General features: G+C 38.5%; 1 protein-coding gene across 1 annotated transcript in view; it reads left to right on the top strand.

Moving 5' to 3' along the window:
* The window catches only part of CDS1 (CDP-diacylglycerol synthase 1), a 72,182-nt gene that overhangs the window by 2,330 nt on the left and 49,708 nt on the right, over positions 1-20,144 (top strand). The window contains exon 2 of the mRNA XM_043572270.1: positions 15,538-15,665. Within this exon, the coding sequence (XP_043428205.1) occupies positions 15,538-15,665 (128 nt within the window). The remainder of the gene's footprint in view (positions 1-15,537; positions 15,666-20,144) is intronic.

Here is a 20,144-nt window from a genome sequence, read left to right as displayed (position 1 = left end):
AGTAGATGTTGCCATATGCAACCCATTCTGTCAAGATTCCTTAGGCAAGGATGAGCATTTTCAAACTGTCTAAAATACTGCTGCACTTTTAGAGTTTATCACAAGGAACTCTTGACTGGGCAAGCCCTAAGACATTGAACTCTATCCTCTATTTGTTCTTTATTATCAGGGTGTATGCTTGAATGCACCTGTCTTTCCAGGTCAAGGGCTGTTTTAAAAACAGCTTGCACATCAGAGGCGGGTTAATATTTGGTCTATTTAAACTGTTATAAGTCTTTTCTCTGTTCAAGTTGAAGTAAAGGCTGAACTCTTGGGGAAGTAATGAAGTATTATTATATTCTGCTGTTACAGTACACCCCTAAGCCATTTGTAATGGTGTTGTTAACATGACTTTCTCATTGTTCAGGACCTGGAGACATGCTGGGAGAAGGATCTGTGCTCCAGAGAGTTAGCAAGTGAAAAAGTGTGTCTTACCTGCAGGGGAGTGTTTCCAGTTGTTAAAATACTGGAGTAATACTTAAAAGATGACAAGACCGCCCCCTCAAGGAACCTCCCAGCAGACACATGAGTTAGATTTATTATAAATCTGAACAAGGCTAATTGCGAGCACAGAGGGCATAGTTGCACTCTCCATGGGACAACTGGAAGAGCTTTAAAGAGGAGATGAGGGTTGAGCCTGGAATGAAAAGATGCCTGGGGACGCACCAGGTGTGCAAGCATTGGGGCAGGGCATTCTAGGCAGAGGGCATGAGGAAACTTTTTCTTGAGTCAGCGTTGCAGGCACTGAGAACTGGAAATAGTTGATGATCCTGGAACATAAACTGTGTATGTTTGGGAGGTGCAGCTGGGAGCTTGAAAGTCTTGTGAAGGAGGTTAGGCTTTATTTTATGGACTCTGGGAAGTAACTGCAGGGTTTTTGCAGAGGCATTAGCTAATCACTGCAGCAGCAGCCTGGAAAAAGCATTAGAAACAGGAGATACCTGTTGCAAAGAAGCCAGATAGGCGTGTATTGCAAATGTGATAGATGTGAAATGACAGGGCTTGTAGTAGATCTGGTAGGGGCAGGGAAATAAGGGTTGAGAGAGAAAGTATATTTTAGATAATGATTGTGGGACCTAGACTAGGGTGATCAGAGTTAAGAGTAATACAGGAAGAACCTGCTGGCAGGTACACTTTGATCCATAACTTAAGAGGCTTTAGGGGAAGAAGCAAAACTTTGGGAGTAGTTTTGCAGGTTGGGAGTTGGCATGAGTGGATTGGGTTGTGCAAGGTTCGTCATTCTCTAAAATAGAGGTGATTCGGGGCGCCTGGGTGGCTCAGTCGGTTGAGCATCCAACCTCAGCTCAGGTTATGATCTCACGGCTTGTGAGTTCGAGCCCCACGTCAGGCTCTGGGCTGACACCTTGGAGCCTGGAGCCTGCTTCGGAGTCTGTGTTTCCCTCTCTTTCTGCCCCTCCCCTGCTCATGCTCTCTGTCGCAAAAATAAATAAACATTACCAAAAAAAAAAATAAAATAAATAAATAAATAAAATAGAGGTGATTCAAGGTAGTGATGGAAACTGAAATGAAAAGTTCGGGTCTGGAAATGTCAGCTTTTGATTAGAATATAAGAGGGGAGAAAACTGAAAACAGAACCTTGGGAGGTGCCCATGTATAGAGCAGAGTTGTATATATAGGAAGGGAACCAAGATAATGAGGTCCTGGGGGCTCAAGGAGGGATATCATCAATAGTATTTAGGAATGAAGGGGAGGCATGGAACAGAGAGTTTAGCAGAAGGTCCTAGAAGCTAGGTTTTAGGTTGAAGCTAGGTTTTAGGTTTTAGGTTGAGAGGTAGAGTACTGGTGGTTATTGTTAGAAAGTGCCATTGAAGGGGCATACAGGATAGCAGTTAGAGAAGACATTCAAATGAAAATCTCCTTTTTCAGGGGCACCTGGATAACTCAGTCGGTTTAGTGTCAGACTTCAGCTAAGGTCATGATCTTGCAGTTTGTGAGTTTGAGTCCCACATCCGGCTGTCTGCTGTCAGCACAGAGCCCGCTTCAGACCCTCTGTCCCCCTCTCTCTGCCCCTCCCCTGCTTGTGCTCTCTCTCTCTCAAAAATAAACAAACATTAAAAAAATTTTAATTAAAAAAATCTCCTTTTTCAAAGGAGGGAAGATAGGTATTTGTATGAAAGAAGTCAAATGAGAGTCAAGATGCTGATGAGGATGGGCAGGCTTTAGAAAAAAGGAAACAGATGGGTGTGAAGAATACAGATTAGAGTATCCAGGGAAAGGAAAGAAGGAATGGAGGGTGGATGCAAAAACATTTTGAAAAGCAGAAGAGAGTAGATTAAAATGTTTGATGCTTTCACTTTTCTCAGTAAAGTAGGGTCTGAGAACCATATAGCTTCAAGGGATTTTAGAAACAATTTAGTTCAACCCAATCTATATATACATAATATACTTATAATATAGATAATAAACTTGCTCTAGAGTGTGGTTGTTATTGCCCAGAATAACCTAGAGCAAGCAGCAGAGCTGGAATTAGAAGTCCTTGCTGACTAGGACCTGTTGGGAGTTTATTTTAGAGAGTATGATATGAAACGACCAAGAGGCAACCAATAGAATTATCACCAGTGAAGATTCAGTTGAGGGGCACCTGGGTGATCCAGTCAGTTAAGTGTCCAACTTCGGCCCAGGTCAAGAGGTTGGTGAATTTGAGCCCTGCATGGAACTCTGCTGACAGCTCAGAGCCTGGAGCCAGCTTTGGATTCTGTGTCTCCCTCTCTCTCTGCCCCTGCCTTGCTCGTACTCTCTCTTTCTCTCTCTCAAAAATGAATAAACATTAAAAAAGTTCTATAAAAAGATGATTCAGTTGAACTAAAATAACACAAATTTGTTATTTGTACCAAATTAGCATAGTTCTTAAGTCAGTAGTAGTAATAGTCATAATAGTTGATACTTGTAGACTGGTTTAGAGTTCACAGAGTACTTTTACATTATTGAGGAGGAAGACTTTCCTTCTAGCTGGACTAAGAATGAAATTGACACAAGACAGATTAGTGGGAGGAGCACCTGGGTGGCTCAGTTGGTGACGCATCGGACTATGGCTCAGGTCATGATCTCACGATTCGTGGGGTTGAGCCCTGCATTCCTCTATGCACTGATAGTGTGGAGCCTTCTTGGGATTCTCTCTCCCTCTCTCTTTCTGTCCCTCCACTGCTTGCATGCTAACCCTTTCATAAATAAATAAATAAATCTTAAAAAAAAGATTAATGGGAGAAAATAAAATTTAATTTTATATGTCCAGGGAAGCAAGACAGACATGGAAATTCCAAAGACAGGCAACATGAGGTATGTAAGGAGAAGGGGGTGTATAAAGAGAAAGGGAGTAGGGATCTGGAGTTTCAGAGGGAAGAAATACAGTTCACAGGAAGATGAAGAAAAGAAAATGTTGGCAAACAAATGTTTGCTGGGCCTCTGAGAAACAATAGGACATGGAGGACTTTGATCAAACAGGCCTTGCTCGGCTCCTCTGTATCATACCTAGTTCATAGTATAATGTAGCTATCTATGGTGATAGCTCTCTACCTGGAGCAGGGCTTCCTTCTATCTAAATTCTTTTTAGGCAGTTGGAGTGGGGGGAGGCAAAGAACTTTTTCTGAATCTGCTGGGTTTTGATTGCTTTTAATAAAAAATAATCTTCCCGCCAGAGTGGCTCATCTTGGGGCTGCCTGCTCTTGGCCCCTATAACGTCTTACCTTACTTGCACCTCACAACAGTTATATATGTGTTAGGAGTAGCCCCCATTCAATAGCTGAGAATAAGAAAGGCGCTGAGTGTGATTTCAGCCTGGGAATGCCAGGTCAGGAATGCCAACGGAATGAGCAAATCATCGAGGCCAGATTGAAGTGGCTGACCACACGTTAGGGTAGGCAGGGAAGTGGACTGAAGACCAAAGTAGATTATTGAAGCTCTGGATGGATTGAGCAGTTGGAAATCAAGCTAAGAGCTGATTTCCTAGACCAAAGTGAGAGAGAGGGGTGCACATGGAAGTCATGGCTAGTAAAGAGGGGCACATGTGGAATAGAGGGCTGGGAGACAAGGTAGGGCTGCTACCTTGGTACAGATTTTGGTTTGTGAGGTTGAGGGTGAAACGATCTGGTCAGTTAATTTCTGTCCTTCCCTATTTCAGATGTGTGTAGTTTCTTTCATAAACAACTATAGTTGTTGTTTTGTTTTTTTTAATTTTTAGTTTTGGAACTTGTGTTTCTATAAATTCATCATTTTGCCACACTTCATGATGGGTTTGTCTTAGGATCACCTGTAGGTGTAATAAACATTTTTTCTTTTTCTTTTTTTTTCATTTAAATCTAGGCTGTTAATAAATACTAGTATTTAGATCTAGACATCTAGAATACTGTTGAGATTGATACTCCCCAGTTGTTGATCAATTATTAGTCAGTATTACTACCTAAATAATTGTTCATGGTTCTATTATCATTTGCAGCATATTCGTTTTATTTAACAACATATTTTGAATGCAGGCTTCCCAAATATTACCAACCTACGAATTAATAAGACTAAGACAAAGGTGAGTTTATGGGTTCCCATGTTGAGGGAGAACAGCACCTGAACAGAGCTTTGACAGAGTCCTGGAGTGGGAAAGGTAAGGTTGGATTTTAGTGAGAATCGGAAGTTTGGCTTAATGCAGGTCTTTCAATGCAAGGACTTGTTTGGGACTGAGTAAAGATCACAAATAACAGTTTGGGGTTGTTGGCAGTAGCCACACAAGGATTTTAAGGCAAGGGTTCAAAGAATCTTAGGAAGAAACTTGTTGATGCTTCCCATTAAAGAGTTAATGTGTCTTTCAGAAGGTCTTTTGGTGAACAGTGAACTGTAGATTAAGTGTCAGGAATAGTAAAGTTTTGCTAATGTAGGCAGTCACATTTTATTTTATTTTATTTTATTTTATTTTATTTTATTTTATTTTATTTTATTTTATTTTATTTTTTTATTTATTTTATTTTATTTTATTTTATTTTATTTTATTTTATTTTATTTTATTTTATTTTATTTTATTTTATTTTATTTTATTTTATTTTATTTTATTTTATTTATTTTTTAACGTTTATTTATTTTTGAGACAGAGAGAGACAGAGCATGAACAGGGGAGGGTCAGAGAGAGGGAGACATAGAATCCGAAACAGGCTCCAGGCTCTGAGCTGTCAGCACAGAACCTGACGCGGGGCTCAAACTCACGGACCGCGAGATCATGACCTGGGCCGAAGTCGGCTGCTCAACCGACTGAGCCACCCAGGCGCCCCGACAGTCACATTTTAAAGTCATGTTAATGTAGGTAGTAAACTATGTGGAGGTGAGGGTGGGTAGTTTGTTCTCATACCTTTAAATGATGTGTTCTATTCTTGGGACATCCCATATGAGTTTTTCCTTATTGTTTGTGATCTTGACTTTCAACAGTTTATTTTCTTAATATTTTGAGAAATTTGACCATAGGATGTCCTCAGCTATATCAGGCTTTGGATGTGTACTGCAGTGGACTTTTTGAGGCAAACAATATTTTGTTTGGCACAGATGTCCTAGGGAAATGTAGCACAATTTAAAGTAATACTCTGGAAAATTATCTCCTACAGAAAAATTAAGATGTATACATGTAAAGTATGATTATCCTTCATGTTTATATATGTGCATTTTTGTAAAGCAGACTTTCCTCTGTTTCTTCATGGTTAGCACAGCTAAATACAAAGGTTTTTTCTGCTTGTTTTTCTTTAACTGTTTTGTGGTTGGGAATGTCTTTTTAAAAAAATACAGGTTTTGATTTAGTATAAGGAAAGTATGTCACTTAAGAATTTGTATACAGATGTATTTTGTGAGGCTTGGCTTCCTTCTGTGCATTTAGTAAATACTTGTTGGATGCCTGTTTGGGGTTCTGATTAAATGTCACCTTTTTTGTGGCTCTTTGTACCTTTGAAAAAGGGGTGAGGCCAGGATTTGTCTGTTGCTCAACAACTAATTGTAGAATGTACTGATTTCTTGGACTGTGGACTTCAATCGTATGGAATAAAGGTAGTAAAGTAATCATAGTTTGCAAAATACTCACTTGTACATAATGCCTATTTCAATCTCTTAACAATTGTGTAGACAAGGGAAATAGCCTTGAGCAAAGCTAAATTCCTTTCCCAAGGTCACACAGTGTTAAGACCTAGGATTTACCCTAAATTTTCTGTCTAAAAAAACATAAAGGAGAAATTAGGTATGTGGCCCTAAATTTAAAAATTAATTAAAATATTTACTTAGGAACTTTTTTACTCTTACTACTTTCTGTGATTTTTGAACTAATATGGCCTTTCTGAATTTGGTTAGAATCTTTTAGCTCAAAATCTATAATTCTGTGATTTTACTCCAGCACCTGGATTTAACTCACACAAAATAGTTTTTAGTGTTTCCACACTTATTTTGTGATTGATTAGGAGAAGAAATCATTTGTTTTTATTTTGTAGCTGTTTATACTTTGATTCATTTAGTTGGGAAATGTTTCAGAACCTATTTAATGAGAATGACATCACATTTTGAGTGACTCCAGAAAAGGAACTAATTTCATTAGCAATCCATTGGTTGTTGGTCACATGCCAAGTTTAGTTATTTTTCTAAGCATTTACTAATTTTCTTATCCACGGGGAGAGGTCAAAGTTGTTTTTCATGTCATGTCGTTGAATGTTTGTTTGCTTAAGACTCAGAACTATCAGTGTTGTGAACTTTCTTTTAAATATAAAATTGAAATGCACCGAAAGGGAGAAACAAGAGTCCAGTCCAATGTGAGGAGCTCCTAGCTATAGAAATTTCAAGTTCCTTTTTGCTAATGTGGTGGTTAGGGAACCAGCGATACTTTTCTGTTCCTGGCTATGCTTGCAATTCCCTTTATTTGCCAGGATCCATGGCCAGCTGTTTAAGAGCTTTATGTAGGTCTGATGAAGCCAATCTGACTTCTTCATCTGTCTGGCCCAGGTGGGACCAAACCGTGGCAGTTAAGATTGGGCTCAATGCCACATTTCTATTCCAAGCAGGTTATGTGAAGACAGTGTGGTGCTGTGGGGCAGCAAATGTTTATTAAGCCTACCGGGGGCTTAACATTTTACCTTGAAATGCAGAAATCCAGATCTGGAAAACAAAATTGGACTCCTGTCTCTTTCAGGGTTTTGGTTTTTATTTTCTTTTCACCTACTTACTGTGTTTGTACATGAACTGTTTCTGTGTTGTCTTTGAACAACTCTGGGACACCATTCATGTAGGGCTTAATGTAGATGGTGTCCCCTGGAATTCTACAGGTGGTGGTACTACTTATAAAATTGTTATAAATAAATATAGTATCGGTATGAAAGTATCATGATACAAGGAACCCCTTAGGCACATGGCTAACCATACCTTGAATTTTGTATTCAATATTTTCTTTTCTTGATAGGTTTATAAGATATTTGTATACCCAGTGTATTGTTTAGTTTTGAATTTTTTCCTAGCTTTTTATTATAAAAGTGTCTAATGTAGAAAAGTTAAAAGGCTAGTATGATGATCATCCATATAGTCAGCACTTAGATTTAACAACTGTTAAGATTTTTGACAGATTTGCTTTATCTTGCCATATATGCAAATATTTTGTTAATGAACCATTTGAAAATAAACTGCAGACCTCATGGCCCTTCACTCCTGATACTAAATCATGCATCTCTTAAAGACATTCTCCTTTGTAACCACAATACCATTATCATATCTAAAAAAATTAATAACTTTCTTGACTAAAAGGGATCCATATTCATATTTTCCCTTTTGGTGCCAAAATGTCTACTGAAGATTCCCCTCTTCCTTCCCCCCTCAAACCAGGATCCAGTCAAGGTTCACATATTGTAGAAAATATCCAAGGACAGGTTTAATCACTCTTAGTGCATATACTTGTTTTTCCCTCCAAAAGGCAAGAAGAGCTGTAAGCATTATTTTTCTTAGCCATGAAAGAGTGATGTCCCTTTGGAGAGCTCAGCACTACTATATGATCTCAGATAAAATGCAAATTTGTGGTGACAGTAATATTCCACATTTGAATAAAACTCCTCAGATTTCTAAGTTATTTTGTATTATCCCATGCATTTCATCTTCAGGGATCTTTATTCCTAATTTGGAATTTAACACTCATATAACTGAAACCATAAGATATAGTACAATTTTAATGTATAATAGAGTTGGGTGTCATTGGGGAAAAATCAGAATGAGCCAAAAATTTAGCAAACACTTAAAACAGGCCTGGAAACTAGATCAGATTTGAATATTGTAGGTAGCATTATAGGACTGGCAAAAAATAGAGTAACGGTACTGCAGATTGGGAGAATCAGCTTGACTCCGTTTGGAGGTAGAGATGACTGGTCACCATTTACTCAGGACACACTCGCTGAGCTCCTGGTTACAGGCATGGCAGTGGCGGACAAGACTCTGGTGGGCGAACCCGAAACCTAACTGCGTCCTGTAAACTGTGGCAGAGCTAGGCTGCCTGAGGGACATGCAGGAGCTACACCACTGCTCTGAGGGGCTATGAATTTAGTTGTTGGTTGCTGCTCTGCCAAATCACCACAAGTCTATCTTCCAGTTTCGGACATCAGAAGTTCAAGGTGGGTCTCCCTAGGCCCAAATTGAGGCATTGGCAGGGCTGTGTTCCTTCTGGAGGCTCTAGGGGAAAATCTGTTTCCCTGCCTTTTCTAGCTTCTAGAGGTTGCCTGCGTGCCTTGGCTCATGGTCTCTTCCTCTGTCTTCAAAGTCAGCATCACTGAGACCTCTTGTTTCTGTCATCACATCTCTGACTCTCCTCCCTTGCTTCTAAGGAACCTTGTGATTATATGAAACTCACCTGAATAATCCAGGCTAATCTCCCCATCTCAAGGTCAGCTGAGTAGTGAACTTAGTTCTGTTACTTTAATTCACCTTTGCATTGTGACATATTCACAGGTTCCTCAAGACATGGACATACTTGGGCACCCTTATTAGGCTTTTGATAGGCTCCCTGAAGAAAGGTTTTCTAGAAGTGATATCAAAGCTGAGACTTTTGGGATAAACAGACACTAGCCAGCAAAGCCAGGCTCAGAGGAGGGAAGCACGTTACAAGAGCAAAATGTCATGAGAATAAACTGTTCATTCTGGGCATGCAGGAAGTTCAGTTCTGCAGAGCATGAAGTGGCATGGTGGGCATGCCGAGAGCCCTGGCTGGAGAATACGAGGCGGTTGGATCTGAGCAGTGGGAAGTTCCTGGAAGATTTTAAATGGATGATTGACATAATCAGATTTGCCTTTTACTAAGGCATTTTATGTGCTGCTGATGCACATTGGGTTTTTTCTGATCCCAGCATTGGGATGCACTAAATAGTGTAACACCTGATCAGAATAGTATGGCTGTGCATTGGAGCATACAATCACCTTTTTCTTTCACTGGGGGATTAGAACAGGGCTGCAAAGATTTGGAGGACCAGTCTTTTCCTTTTCAATTCAAAATTAGAAAAGGCAAAGAGGCTTTATCGATCATAATAAGTGCAGGATAGGACCATAGAGCTGATCACTGAGATAATCAGATTTTTGTAGAATATAAAGTCCTCTGACTGTTCATCTTCGTCACAGAGGTCTTGAAGACCCCGGTACCCCACTCTTAGTTCACAATACTGATGACTCACTAGGAAATAAGTTGATTTAGTCTCCCTCCCAAGCACAGATAGAGGCAGTTTTGTCCAGTGTTCACTTCTTGTCCTGGGAGAAAGCAAAGGAAATCCGTGTGTTTATGGACAAATGGAGGAACGGAGAGAAAATGCTGAAATCGGGAATATAACCTAATGTTATTTCAAGTAAAAACTGTTCAGCTTCAAGATTTTTAAAAGGTCTCCTCTTTTTATGCACAGAGAGCTCTGTGTCCTTTTGCTTGGTTGCAGTTTTAATGCTAACTAGTACAGGGATCACCATGAACCTCAAGGGACCAATAGTGGAGAAGCTGACCCTGACTGACTCACTTTTTAGGGGATCTGATATAAAAAGGTTGGAAGCTTTGAGTGATTTAATACATTATCCTTTGTTGAATTCTAAACTGCTTACTTACCTTCATTAGTTTAGAGACTTTGGAACCATGATCTTGAGTAGACTGGATGGAGCCCATTCTCTTGTTCCTGTCTTTTCAGTCCCCAGTATTGGGAAGTACCTCAGTTCTCTTTCCCTGACTACTGGTTCACCTGTGGTCTTCAGGAGTCATCATGATCTATAAATGACATACACTAAACCATACTGACACTGCAACATTTTGTAAGTTTTGACATACACATGTATCTGTGAATTCATCACTATAATCAAGATTATAAACATATCCATCACCACCAAAAGTTTACTTCTGCCCTTTTGTGATTTCCCCCTCACCTCCAGGTAACTACTTTGCTGCTTTCTAGCACTTCAGATGAGTTTGTATTTTCTAAAATGTTTGTATAAATTGAATTCTATGCATATGTGTATGCATATAAACATATGTATGTACATTTTTATCTGGCTTTTTTACTCAGTGTAAATTATTCTGATAGTCACCCATATTATTCCTTTATATGATATAGCCCAACCTGTTCTTTTCCCTCTTGGACATTTGAGTTATTTCCAGTTTGGAAATATTACAAATCAAGCTGCTGTGAACATCTGATGTACAGTCTTTGTGTGGATATATACTTTCATTCCTCTTGGGCAGATGCCTAGGAGTGGAATGACTGCATCATGTGATGGATGTATATTTAACTTTTTAAGAAACTGTCAAACTATTTTACAAAGTGGTTTTACCATTTTACATTCTTGCCAGCAGTGCATGAGAGTTTCAGTTTCTCCACATTTTCTCCATCAGTTTGGTATTGTTTTTAAATTTAGCCATGCTCATAGATGCATAGTAGTGTTGTATGTGGTTTTCACTTGCATTTCCCTAATAACTAATGATGTTGAACATTTTTTTCATACTTATTTGCCATCTGTGTATTGCCTTTGGTGTATTGGCTATTCAGATATTTTGCCCATGTATTTTGAGTGGATTTTTTAAAATTAAATTTTGAATTATTTATATATTCTGGATGCAAGACTTTTACTAGATAATGTGATTTGCAAATATCTTTTTCTAGTCTATGGCTTGTTTTCTTGCTCACCTAGTAGTGTCTTTTGAAAAGCAGAAAGTTTTAATTTTGTTGAAGTTCTGTTTGTCAATTTTATCCATTATAAATCACACTTTCATTGTTATATTTAAGAAATCTTTGCCTAAACCAAGTTCTCAAAGATATGTACGTTTTATAGTTTTATGTAAATGTCTGTGATCTATTTTGAATTAATTTTTGTAAGTGATATGAGATATAAAGCAAAGTTCTGTTCCCTTTTTAACATATGGATAAACAGTTGTTCTAGCATCATATTGAATTACCTTTCAACTTTGTTGAAAATCATTTGACTGTATGTGTGGATTTATTTCTGGACTCCTTATTCTGTTCCATTGATCATTTTTTCTATTATGCCCGTACAACAGCTTGATTACAGCTTTATAATAACTCTTAAAGTAAGTCTTTCAACTTTGTTCTTTTTCCATGCTGCTTAGGCTCTTCTAGGTCTTTTGCCTTTTCATGTAAATCTTAGAATCAGCCTGTACATGTCTACAAAGAAAGAAATGCCTATTTCTTTCTACAAAGAAAAAAATGCCTATTGAGATGTTTATTGGGATTGCACTGAATCTGTGGATCAACTTGGGGGAGAATTGTCCTTTTAATTTCCCTCCTGTGTGGTTTCAAATCCAAGCTATATTGCTTAGAACTGTGTAAACATGGGCACTTAACCTTTTGGATCCTAAATTTTTTCACCTAGAAAATGGAAATGATTATGTACCTACCTCTGTGGTAATGTGAGGGCTGTTAAATAAGTCCATATTTTTAAAGCGTTTTGCTCTTATTTTCTAAGTATACTTTTACCGTAGGAATTGGATTTACAAGATAATAAACTTATTTCTTTGACTTTTATCCATCATTTCTCAGACATAATTTTCTTTTTTAAAAAAAATCTTTTTTTCTTAACGTTTATTTATTTTTGAGACAGGGAGAGACAGAGCATGAACGGGGAGGGTCAGAGAGAGGGAGACACAGAATCTGAAGCAGGCTCCAGGCTCTGAGCTGTCAGCACAGAGCCCGACGTGGGGCTAGAACTCACAGACCGCGAGATCATGACCTGAGCCGAAGTCGGCCGCTTAACCCACTGAGCCACCCAGGCGCCCCTCTCAGACATATTTTCATTAACGTTTAATATTTGGAAAATAGTAGGTCTGCATAGTCCGAAGCCGTCATTTTATGTAAATAAGTGCAATGAGGTCTCAAGCATGGTAACTTGGCCAAAACTACTCAACTAGCAAGAACAGATGAGAACTTATTTTAATCTTAAATGTTAGCATGAGTTGACAGACTCAATTCATTCAACACATATTCATGTAGTGTTTCATAAAAGCCAGCCACTGGGCAAGTTCCTTTGCTGACCTCTTAGGATTTGAGAGTGAGGCCAGTGAATGGTATTTCCTCTTCTCACAAAGCCTGTGGACTACTGGAAAATAAAGACAAGCAAATAGTTTTGATGTAAACTAATATGTAAAAATTAGAGGAACTGTGGAAGCACAGTTGAAGAACAGCTAACCTGGAGCTGGAGGTGAGCAAAGACGTTTTCAAAGGAAATAACCTGGAAGCTGAGGTCACAGGCTGAGGGGACAGTAGCTAGATGTGGAGATGGGAACTGGGATGAGAGCAAGAGAGAAAGTGTGCAGTTTGTACTTTGTACATAGAACAAACATCTGCATTCAAGAGAGTATAGCACTGTGAAAACTGGGGAGTCACCAAAGAGGGGCTGGAAGAGCAGGGTCTCATCATGAAGAACAGTAAAAGCAATGCTAAGTAGTTTGGCTTTGTCCCGGTGGCCTCAGGCTGCAGAGTGGTAAAATCAGATTTGCAATTTAGAAAGATTATTTTTATGTTGAAATGAATTTGAGAGGCAGGATAGAGGGCAGGGGGATGAGCTATGTGAGAGGGGATGATGTTCAGCAAGGACAGAGCAGTGGGTGAGGATGGAGATGGGAAAAGATGAGTGATGGGCTTGCTCCTAACTGAATGGGTTTCCAATATTTGAGTAACATAGCTCTAAAATATCATTATTTTGGAATCATCTTTCATTCTTTAGTTATTAGAATGGAATCGAAAAAGCCTAGTTAAATCTTCAGAGTTTCATTTTGAGTTTCTTTAAGGTATATAAAATAGAAATCAGAAGCTTAATTAATGAAAATAAAAGCAGGGAAGCTATCTTGAGAGTGGTGGGGGGGGCAGTTGTGGCGCATCACCATTATTGCCAAGTAGACTTTAAGGTAGCTTGCTGAGAGCTTTGTGTTTGGAAGAGCACAGTTTGAGTTCTAGTCCAATGCTTTTAATTTACGAGGAAACCAAAGGCTGGGTTTCTTGTATTTTCTTTCTTTAATTTTTTAAATGTTTTTTACATTTATTTTTGAGAGAGAGAGAGAGACAAAGCATGAACAGGGGAGGGGCAGGGAGAGATGGAAACACAGAATCCAAAGTAGGTTCCAGGCTCTGAGCTGTCAGCATAGAGCCCTACATGGGGCTTGAACTCGTGAACTGTAAGATCATGACCTGAGCTGAAGTTGGCTGCTTAACCGACTGAGCCACCCAAGTGCCCCCAAAGGCTGAGTTTCTTAACCAACGGGTCAAGTGATTTGCCTTTCATCACAGTAATAGAGTAGAGGTGGAATTAGTGCTGGCAACTTCTGATTCCTAGTCTAGTGCTGTTTTGCAACATGGTGATGTTGCCTTAGGGAGCCAGGTCCATTAATTACCATCTCTACCACCACTCACACCACACCTACAACACTCTGGGTTATTGAAGTTTAAAAAAAAGGGTGGTAGGGAAATGGAAAAGAGAAGTGATGTGTTCCATCATTCTAGATGTCAAGGACCTGCTGGCATGTCAGACTGGCAGCAGTGCCCTGACATTTTCAGGGGTTGTTCTGTCTGGTGGGTTATAGTCATCAACATCTCTCTATGTTTAAGCTGCTTTGAGGACAACTGACTCGGTGTCGCAGTGGGAATTCAGCATGTCTATTTCATTTGTTATTTTTGGTATGATGACACATTTAATTTAATAATTGTTTAATAAGAAAGTTATAGTTAGTAAACAAAAAGTTTATTATTGCTTTACAAAACCTGTGAAAGTGTTCTCCCGAGGCTAAAATTTTATTTGGTAAGCTACTTAATGAGGAATTGAAAGACTTGATTCAATCATAATAATAGCTTCCTACTTCTTTGACTTTACTGAGTCCTTGGTGTTATATTAAATGCTTCCATTATTTGGATGAAGAAACCGGTAAAAGGGGTGATGACATTTACCAAAACTTGGTTGCTAGTAAGGGCTCAGTTCGGTTTGAGATTCTGGAACATTCTGAATTCCTAGGCACTCATTCCTTGGATCACTTCTGGCCCAAGGTTCTGCTCAGTGTTCTTTCTGCTTATATTCACCTGTAAATATTCCCTTTCCTCCAGCCCAGTTCAGCACCTTTGCCTCAGTTTCACCCTCTGTAAACCACTCTCCCAAAGCACATGTACGTGTAGCACTCTTTACTCGAGGTTGCTGGGGGTGGAGGGTGGTGGGTGTGGGAGAGGGGAGGACATAGGGGTGGAGACACGTTAGAGCTGAATGAACAACTTTAAAACAATGTTTGATAGATCTGTTCTTAAAATTCCTTGGTCACTCAAACCCTGGAAATTGCACAGTGACCACCTTTGTCAAAGGCTAGAGCATTTACACACAGCTCCTGTACATGTGTTCTTAAAGGTCAGTTTGCATTTTAAATAACTTTATAAAAAATATTACCATCAAATAAAATGCTTTTGATCATAGTTTATGTATCCATAAAACAGGTTATAATGTCTGTTTGACCTGCTTCACTGAGGTTGTCTCTTGAGGATCTAATAAAAATGAAGGAAGTGAAAATGGTATATATGCATATATATGTGTGTGTGTGTGTGTGTGTGTGTGTGTGTGTATATATATATATATATATATATATATATATACATGCACGCCAGTGTGAGACATTCTTTTGTTGATGGCTTTGATTGTAATCAAAAGAAAACTGTGCAGTTGATCGGAATTAACATGTTCTCTCAGTTAAGTAGCAAAACAACCAACATTTGACTCTTGTTGGTAGGTTTCTGATTTAAATAATATAGGAGCTTCTATTTGTGTCTTTTGGTTAAATTAATCCTTTATATTGATAGATTTTAGCAAAGATGATCAAACTTTCTAACAGGAAGTACAATAGTGCTTGGTTATTCAAAGTTCTTTTTTTGTTTCAAGTTATGTAACTGAGATTTGACACACTGAGCAATAAGTTAAGTACCTTGGCAAGCATGTACTTTTTTCGTTTTTCAATTTTGCAAAGTGATTTTCCTTTTTCTTTAATTTTAGGAAACAGATATTGATGATAGATATGGAGATTTGGATTCCAGAACCGATTCTGATATTCCAGAAATTCCACCATCCTCAGATAGAACCCCTGAGATCCTCAAGAAAGCTCTGTCTGGTTTATCTTCCAGGTACGATTAGGTGAAGATGACTATAATGGGTGCTCAGGAGAAGTTGTGCGGTTATGCCAGTTGGTGTAATAAATCTCACTTTTTCACAGTTTTGGAACTGTGAAAGAGAGGGCTTATACTTTTTCACCAAATATGCGGCATGGTACTAAATGCTTGATGTATATTCTTTCATTTAATCCTTACAGTCCTGTGAAGTGTGAGAAACCCAAATCTCAGAGGTCAACTGATGAAGGTTACAGAGCTAGGAAGGTGTAGACCCGAGACTCTTGTCCTAGTTTTGTCAGATTGCTCAAGCCGCTGATCCATTTACTGCATCAGGTAGCCTTTCCTGGTATTGGAACGTTTAATAAAGAAAATTCCATATTCTCTGTTCCCTGTTTTTCAAATGCCAGACATAAATAGGTCATTCTTTTTCTTTTACTGAGCTTAAATTATCACCCCAAACTCCACAACCCTTTTATCATTTTATGTTTGCTATATTTTTTAATGTTTGATCACCATCAAGATTCAGCAACTTTTATATTGCCCTCCATTGTATACTTTAGTAATATGAATTATAAAAGTTACAAAAGCAAAATAAATGTAAGCTTTATCCAGATTAATGTGTGAAATCTTAAATGTTGGTATAGAACAGTGTTTTTCCAGCTTTTTGATTGTGACACACAGTAAAAGACATATTTTACACCACATCCCAAGAGACACAGAAATGTATATTTTAACTGTTGCAAAATGTTATGAAGCAATTCTTGCTATTGTATGTGATACTCTCTGATTTATTTTGATACTGTTCTATATTATGGAACAAAACGGCTAGTTGTGACTTACTAAATTGGTTTTACTACCAGTAGGTCATAACAAAAAACACTGGTTAGTCATATCTAATAAATGTAATACAAATTTTTCTGTTTTTTAATTTCTAAGAGATAACCATATTAGAATAAATTGATTCAAACAGAAATTTTCATATTTTTTAACCAATAGAATAACTTTTTGCTGTCCATTATTGAAAACATGATTATTATTTTTATAGTTCTTGATCCTAGTTTTTCTGACCTCATTCACACATATACATTTTCTTTAAAATCTTATCAGGTCTATTTCAACTCTGAAATTTTTTTAAAAAGCTTTTTAACGTTTGTTTATATTTGAGAAACAGAGCATAAGTAGGGGAAGGGTGGAGAGAGAGGGAGACACAGAATCCAAACGAGGCTCTGAGCTCTGAGCTGTCAGCACAGAGCCCGATGCGGGGCTGGAACCCACAAACCATGAGATCATGACATGACCCTGGACGCTTAACTGACTGAACCACCCGGGCGCCCCTGAAATTTTTTTATACTGATGTTATATAAAAATGATGCTGGGACGCCTGGGTGGCTCAGTCAGGTTTAGCATCTGACTCTTGATTTCAGCTCAGGTCATGATCCCAGGGTTATTGAATTGATCCCCATGCCAGGCTCTGCACTGAGCATGGAGCCTGCTTAAGATTCTTAAGATATTCTCTCTCTCTCTTGGGGTGCCTGGGTGGCTCAGTCGGTTAAGTATCTGACTTCCGCTCAGGTCATGATCTCATGGTTTGTGGGTTTGAGCCCTGCATCCAGCTCTGTGCTGACAGCTCGGAGCCTAGAGCCTGCTTTGGATTCTGTGTCTCCCTCTCTCTCTGCCCCTCCCATGCTCATGCTCTGTCTCTCTCTGTCTCTCAATAGTGAATAAATGTTAAAAAAAAAAAAAAAAGATATTCTCTCTCTCTCTCCTGCCTCCTCTGTCCCCCTCTTTGTCCCTCTCCCCCACTTGTTCTCTCTTACTTTCTCTAAAAAATGAAAAAAAATACCTCTGAAGAATGATTTCTTTAGTGTGTCATTTATATTAGATTTTTCTTTAATGATGAAGGGTTTTTCCCTAGTGTAAAGTAACAATAGCAAATAATAGCAGCTGCTATTTCTTGAGCATATGCTCTGTGCTAGGCACTACTCCAAGCACTTTACGCATACTGACTATTCTCACAGCAACCCTGTAACAGGTTCAGTTATATAGACCTATTTTATAAATGAGGAAATTGAGGCACAGAAATGTTATATGTCAAGGATCATGCAGTCAGTAAGTGATAGAACCACATTATGAACCTAGGTATTGTGTTCTGTTTATAAAACAATTGGTTTTGGGGCACCTGGGTGGCTCAGTCGGTTGAGCGTCTGACTTCGGCTCAGGTCACGATCTCACAGTTTGTGAGTTCAGGCCCTGTGTCAGGTTCTGTGCTGTCGGCTCGGAGCCTGGAGCCTGCTTCCGATTCTGTGTCTCCCTCTGTCTGCCCCTTCCCCGCTCATGGTCTGTATCTCAAAGATGAATAAAAAAAATTACAATTAGTTTGAAAAAATGAACAATAAGTAATATATAACAAGTTTCAGTCTTCTCAGACTTTGCTCTAAAGGTTACATGAATGTTTCAAACTCTATCTTAATTCATTTTAGGCTGTTTTTAATCTAATACCCAAAACGGTCTGTCTTGAAAAAATTTAGAAGTTGTAGATGCATAGAATTAAAAATATTAATTGCATTATAAAATTACATGAATTGCAGGGGGGAAAAAAAAAACTCTTGTAATCTTCCCACCAAAACATTGATACCTAAAATATTGTGATGTTTACTTTTTGAAGTTTTTTTTTTCTTCTGCGTTGTGTGTATTCTGCGTGTGTGTGTGTGTGTGTGTGTGTGTGTGTGTGGTGTATAATATAAAAATAGCATTGTACTGTTTCTTACCTTTCTGGTTACATTTTCATTCTGTGGTATTAGAAACTATATCATTTTTTTAATGACTTAAATTTTTTAATGACTGCATGATAATATTCCTTTGTATGACTGTAGTTCAGTTTATTCAACTAAACTAAAATTGCTGGGCATTTAGCTTGTTTCCAGATTTTCACAATTAAAAACAACTCTGTATTAAACATTTTTCTTTGTAGCTAGGTTAAGATTTATGCTCTTTTTTTTATGTTTATTCATTTTTCAGAATGAGAGGGACCATGCAAATGGGTGAGGGGCATAGAGAGAGGGAGACACAGGATCCAAAGCAGGCTCCAGGCTCTGAGCTGTCAGCACAGAGCCCAACTAGGGGCTCAAACCCACGAACAGCGAGATCATGACCTGAGCCAAAGGTGGACGGTTAACCCACTGAGCCACCCAGGCAACACTAGATTTATGCTCATTTTTAAGGCTTTAATATATCATATTAAATAGAGCATAAGGTGTTGAAATTGGAAGAGGCCTGAAGGTTTTTAGGCACTTGGCACATTGTCCCAATTGACCTGTGTGTGGGTCTTGTGGAGATGAATAGTCACTTAACCAGTTAAGTCTGATTCTATCCGTTAGTGAAACTCTTCTTCAGCTATCATCTATCTCATCCAGGGGCAATGCCCTGCTCCCCCTCACCTGAAACTGCACAAGTGGACATGTGCATTGACTGGAGACATTTGAGGTTGTCACAAGAGATAGCACTACTAACAGATAATGGGTAGAGGCCGGGGAGGATGTTAAACATCCTATAGTACACTGAACAGCTCTTCACAACAAAGAATTCTGTGGCTCACAACGTTATTAGCACTGAGGTTGAGAAACCAAGGAAACATACAGGCATAGCCTTATACTGGGTGCTCTTGTACTTATCATGCCATTTTCCTTCTCTCCAAGAACTTGCACACTTCCTGTCCAACCTCCAATGGCTGGTAGATGGACTTTTTCAAAAACTTTTCTTGCCAGATGGCCCACAAAGTACTTATTTATTCTTGAGGAGTGTCTCTGTGTACCAATTCTTGGCTCAGGTGAACTGCTTTGCCAGCCCAGGTTCTTGATGACTCATGATGTTTGTGTCCCTAGGAAAATATTTTTTTTTTAAACCTCATCATTACTTTTGAAATAAAAACCACTTAATATCTGTAGTGACAGTAAAACATTGTACATCTTGTAACTGATTTGAACAATAAGTATATGACCACTTTAGATAAACACTTGTAAGGAGACTCCTGAATTATATACTTTTTAGAAACCTTATTTCTAGCTCATGTAGTTCTGGAGATATGGGACTTGAATAAAAATCTCCTATATTGATTCTGAGTTCCTTTTTCCAAAGCAATTGGGAGGTGATAACTTGGACCTGAAATCAAAGCTGTCTCTAATGTGCTCATGGTAGCATGGTAAAAGAAATCAATAATTTGAATTCAGAATCAGGTTATCCTCTGGTTTTTGGTAACAGTGATTTTTTTTTTCCCTCATTTCGTGCTCTGTTTTGAATTCAGTGGTTCTCCCTTAAGAGATGTCTTTCAGTCACTGTATCCATGGATATGTATAAGTATGTTCTTTTATTTTCTTTGTACTAAGTATTCTTGAGAGATTTGAGGAGTCTGTGAAAATAATTAAGAGAATTAGTCTTTCACCTTGTTGGGGGAGGGGAATTTTTCTGGGAAGGGAAATAGGTATATAAAAGATAACT

Source organism: Prionailurus bengalensis, chromosome B1 (assembly GCF_016509475.1).
Source record: "Prionailurus bengalensis isolate Pbe53 chromosome B1, Fcat_Pben_1.1_paternal_pri, whole genome shotgun sequence".
Classification (NCBI taxonomy): domain Eukaryota; kingdom Metazoa; phylum Chordata; class Mammalia; order Carnivora; family Felidae; genus Prionailurus; species Prionailurus bengalensis.
This window is presented reverse-complemented; position numbering and strand designations above follow the sequence as displayed.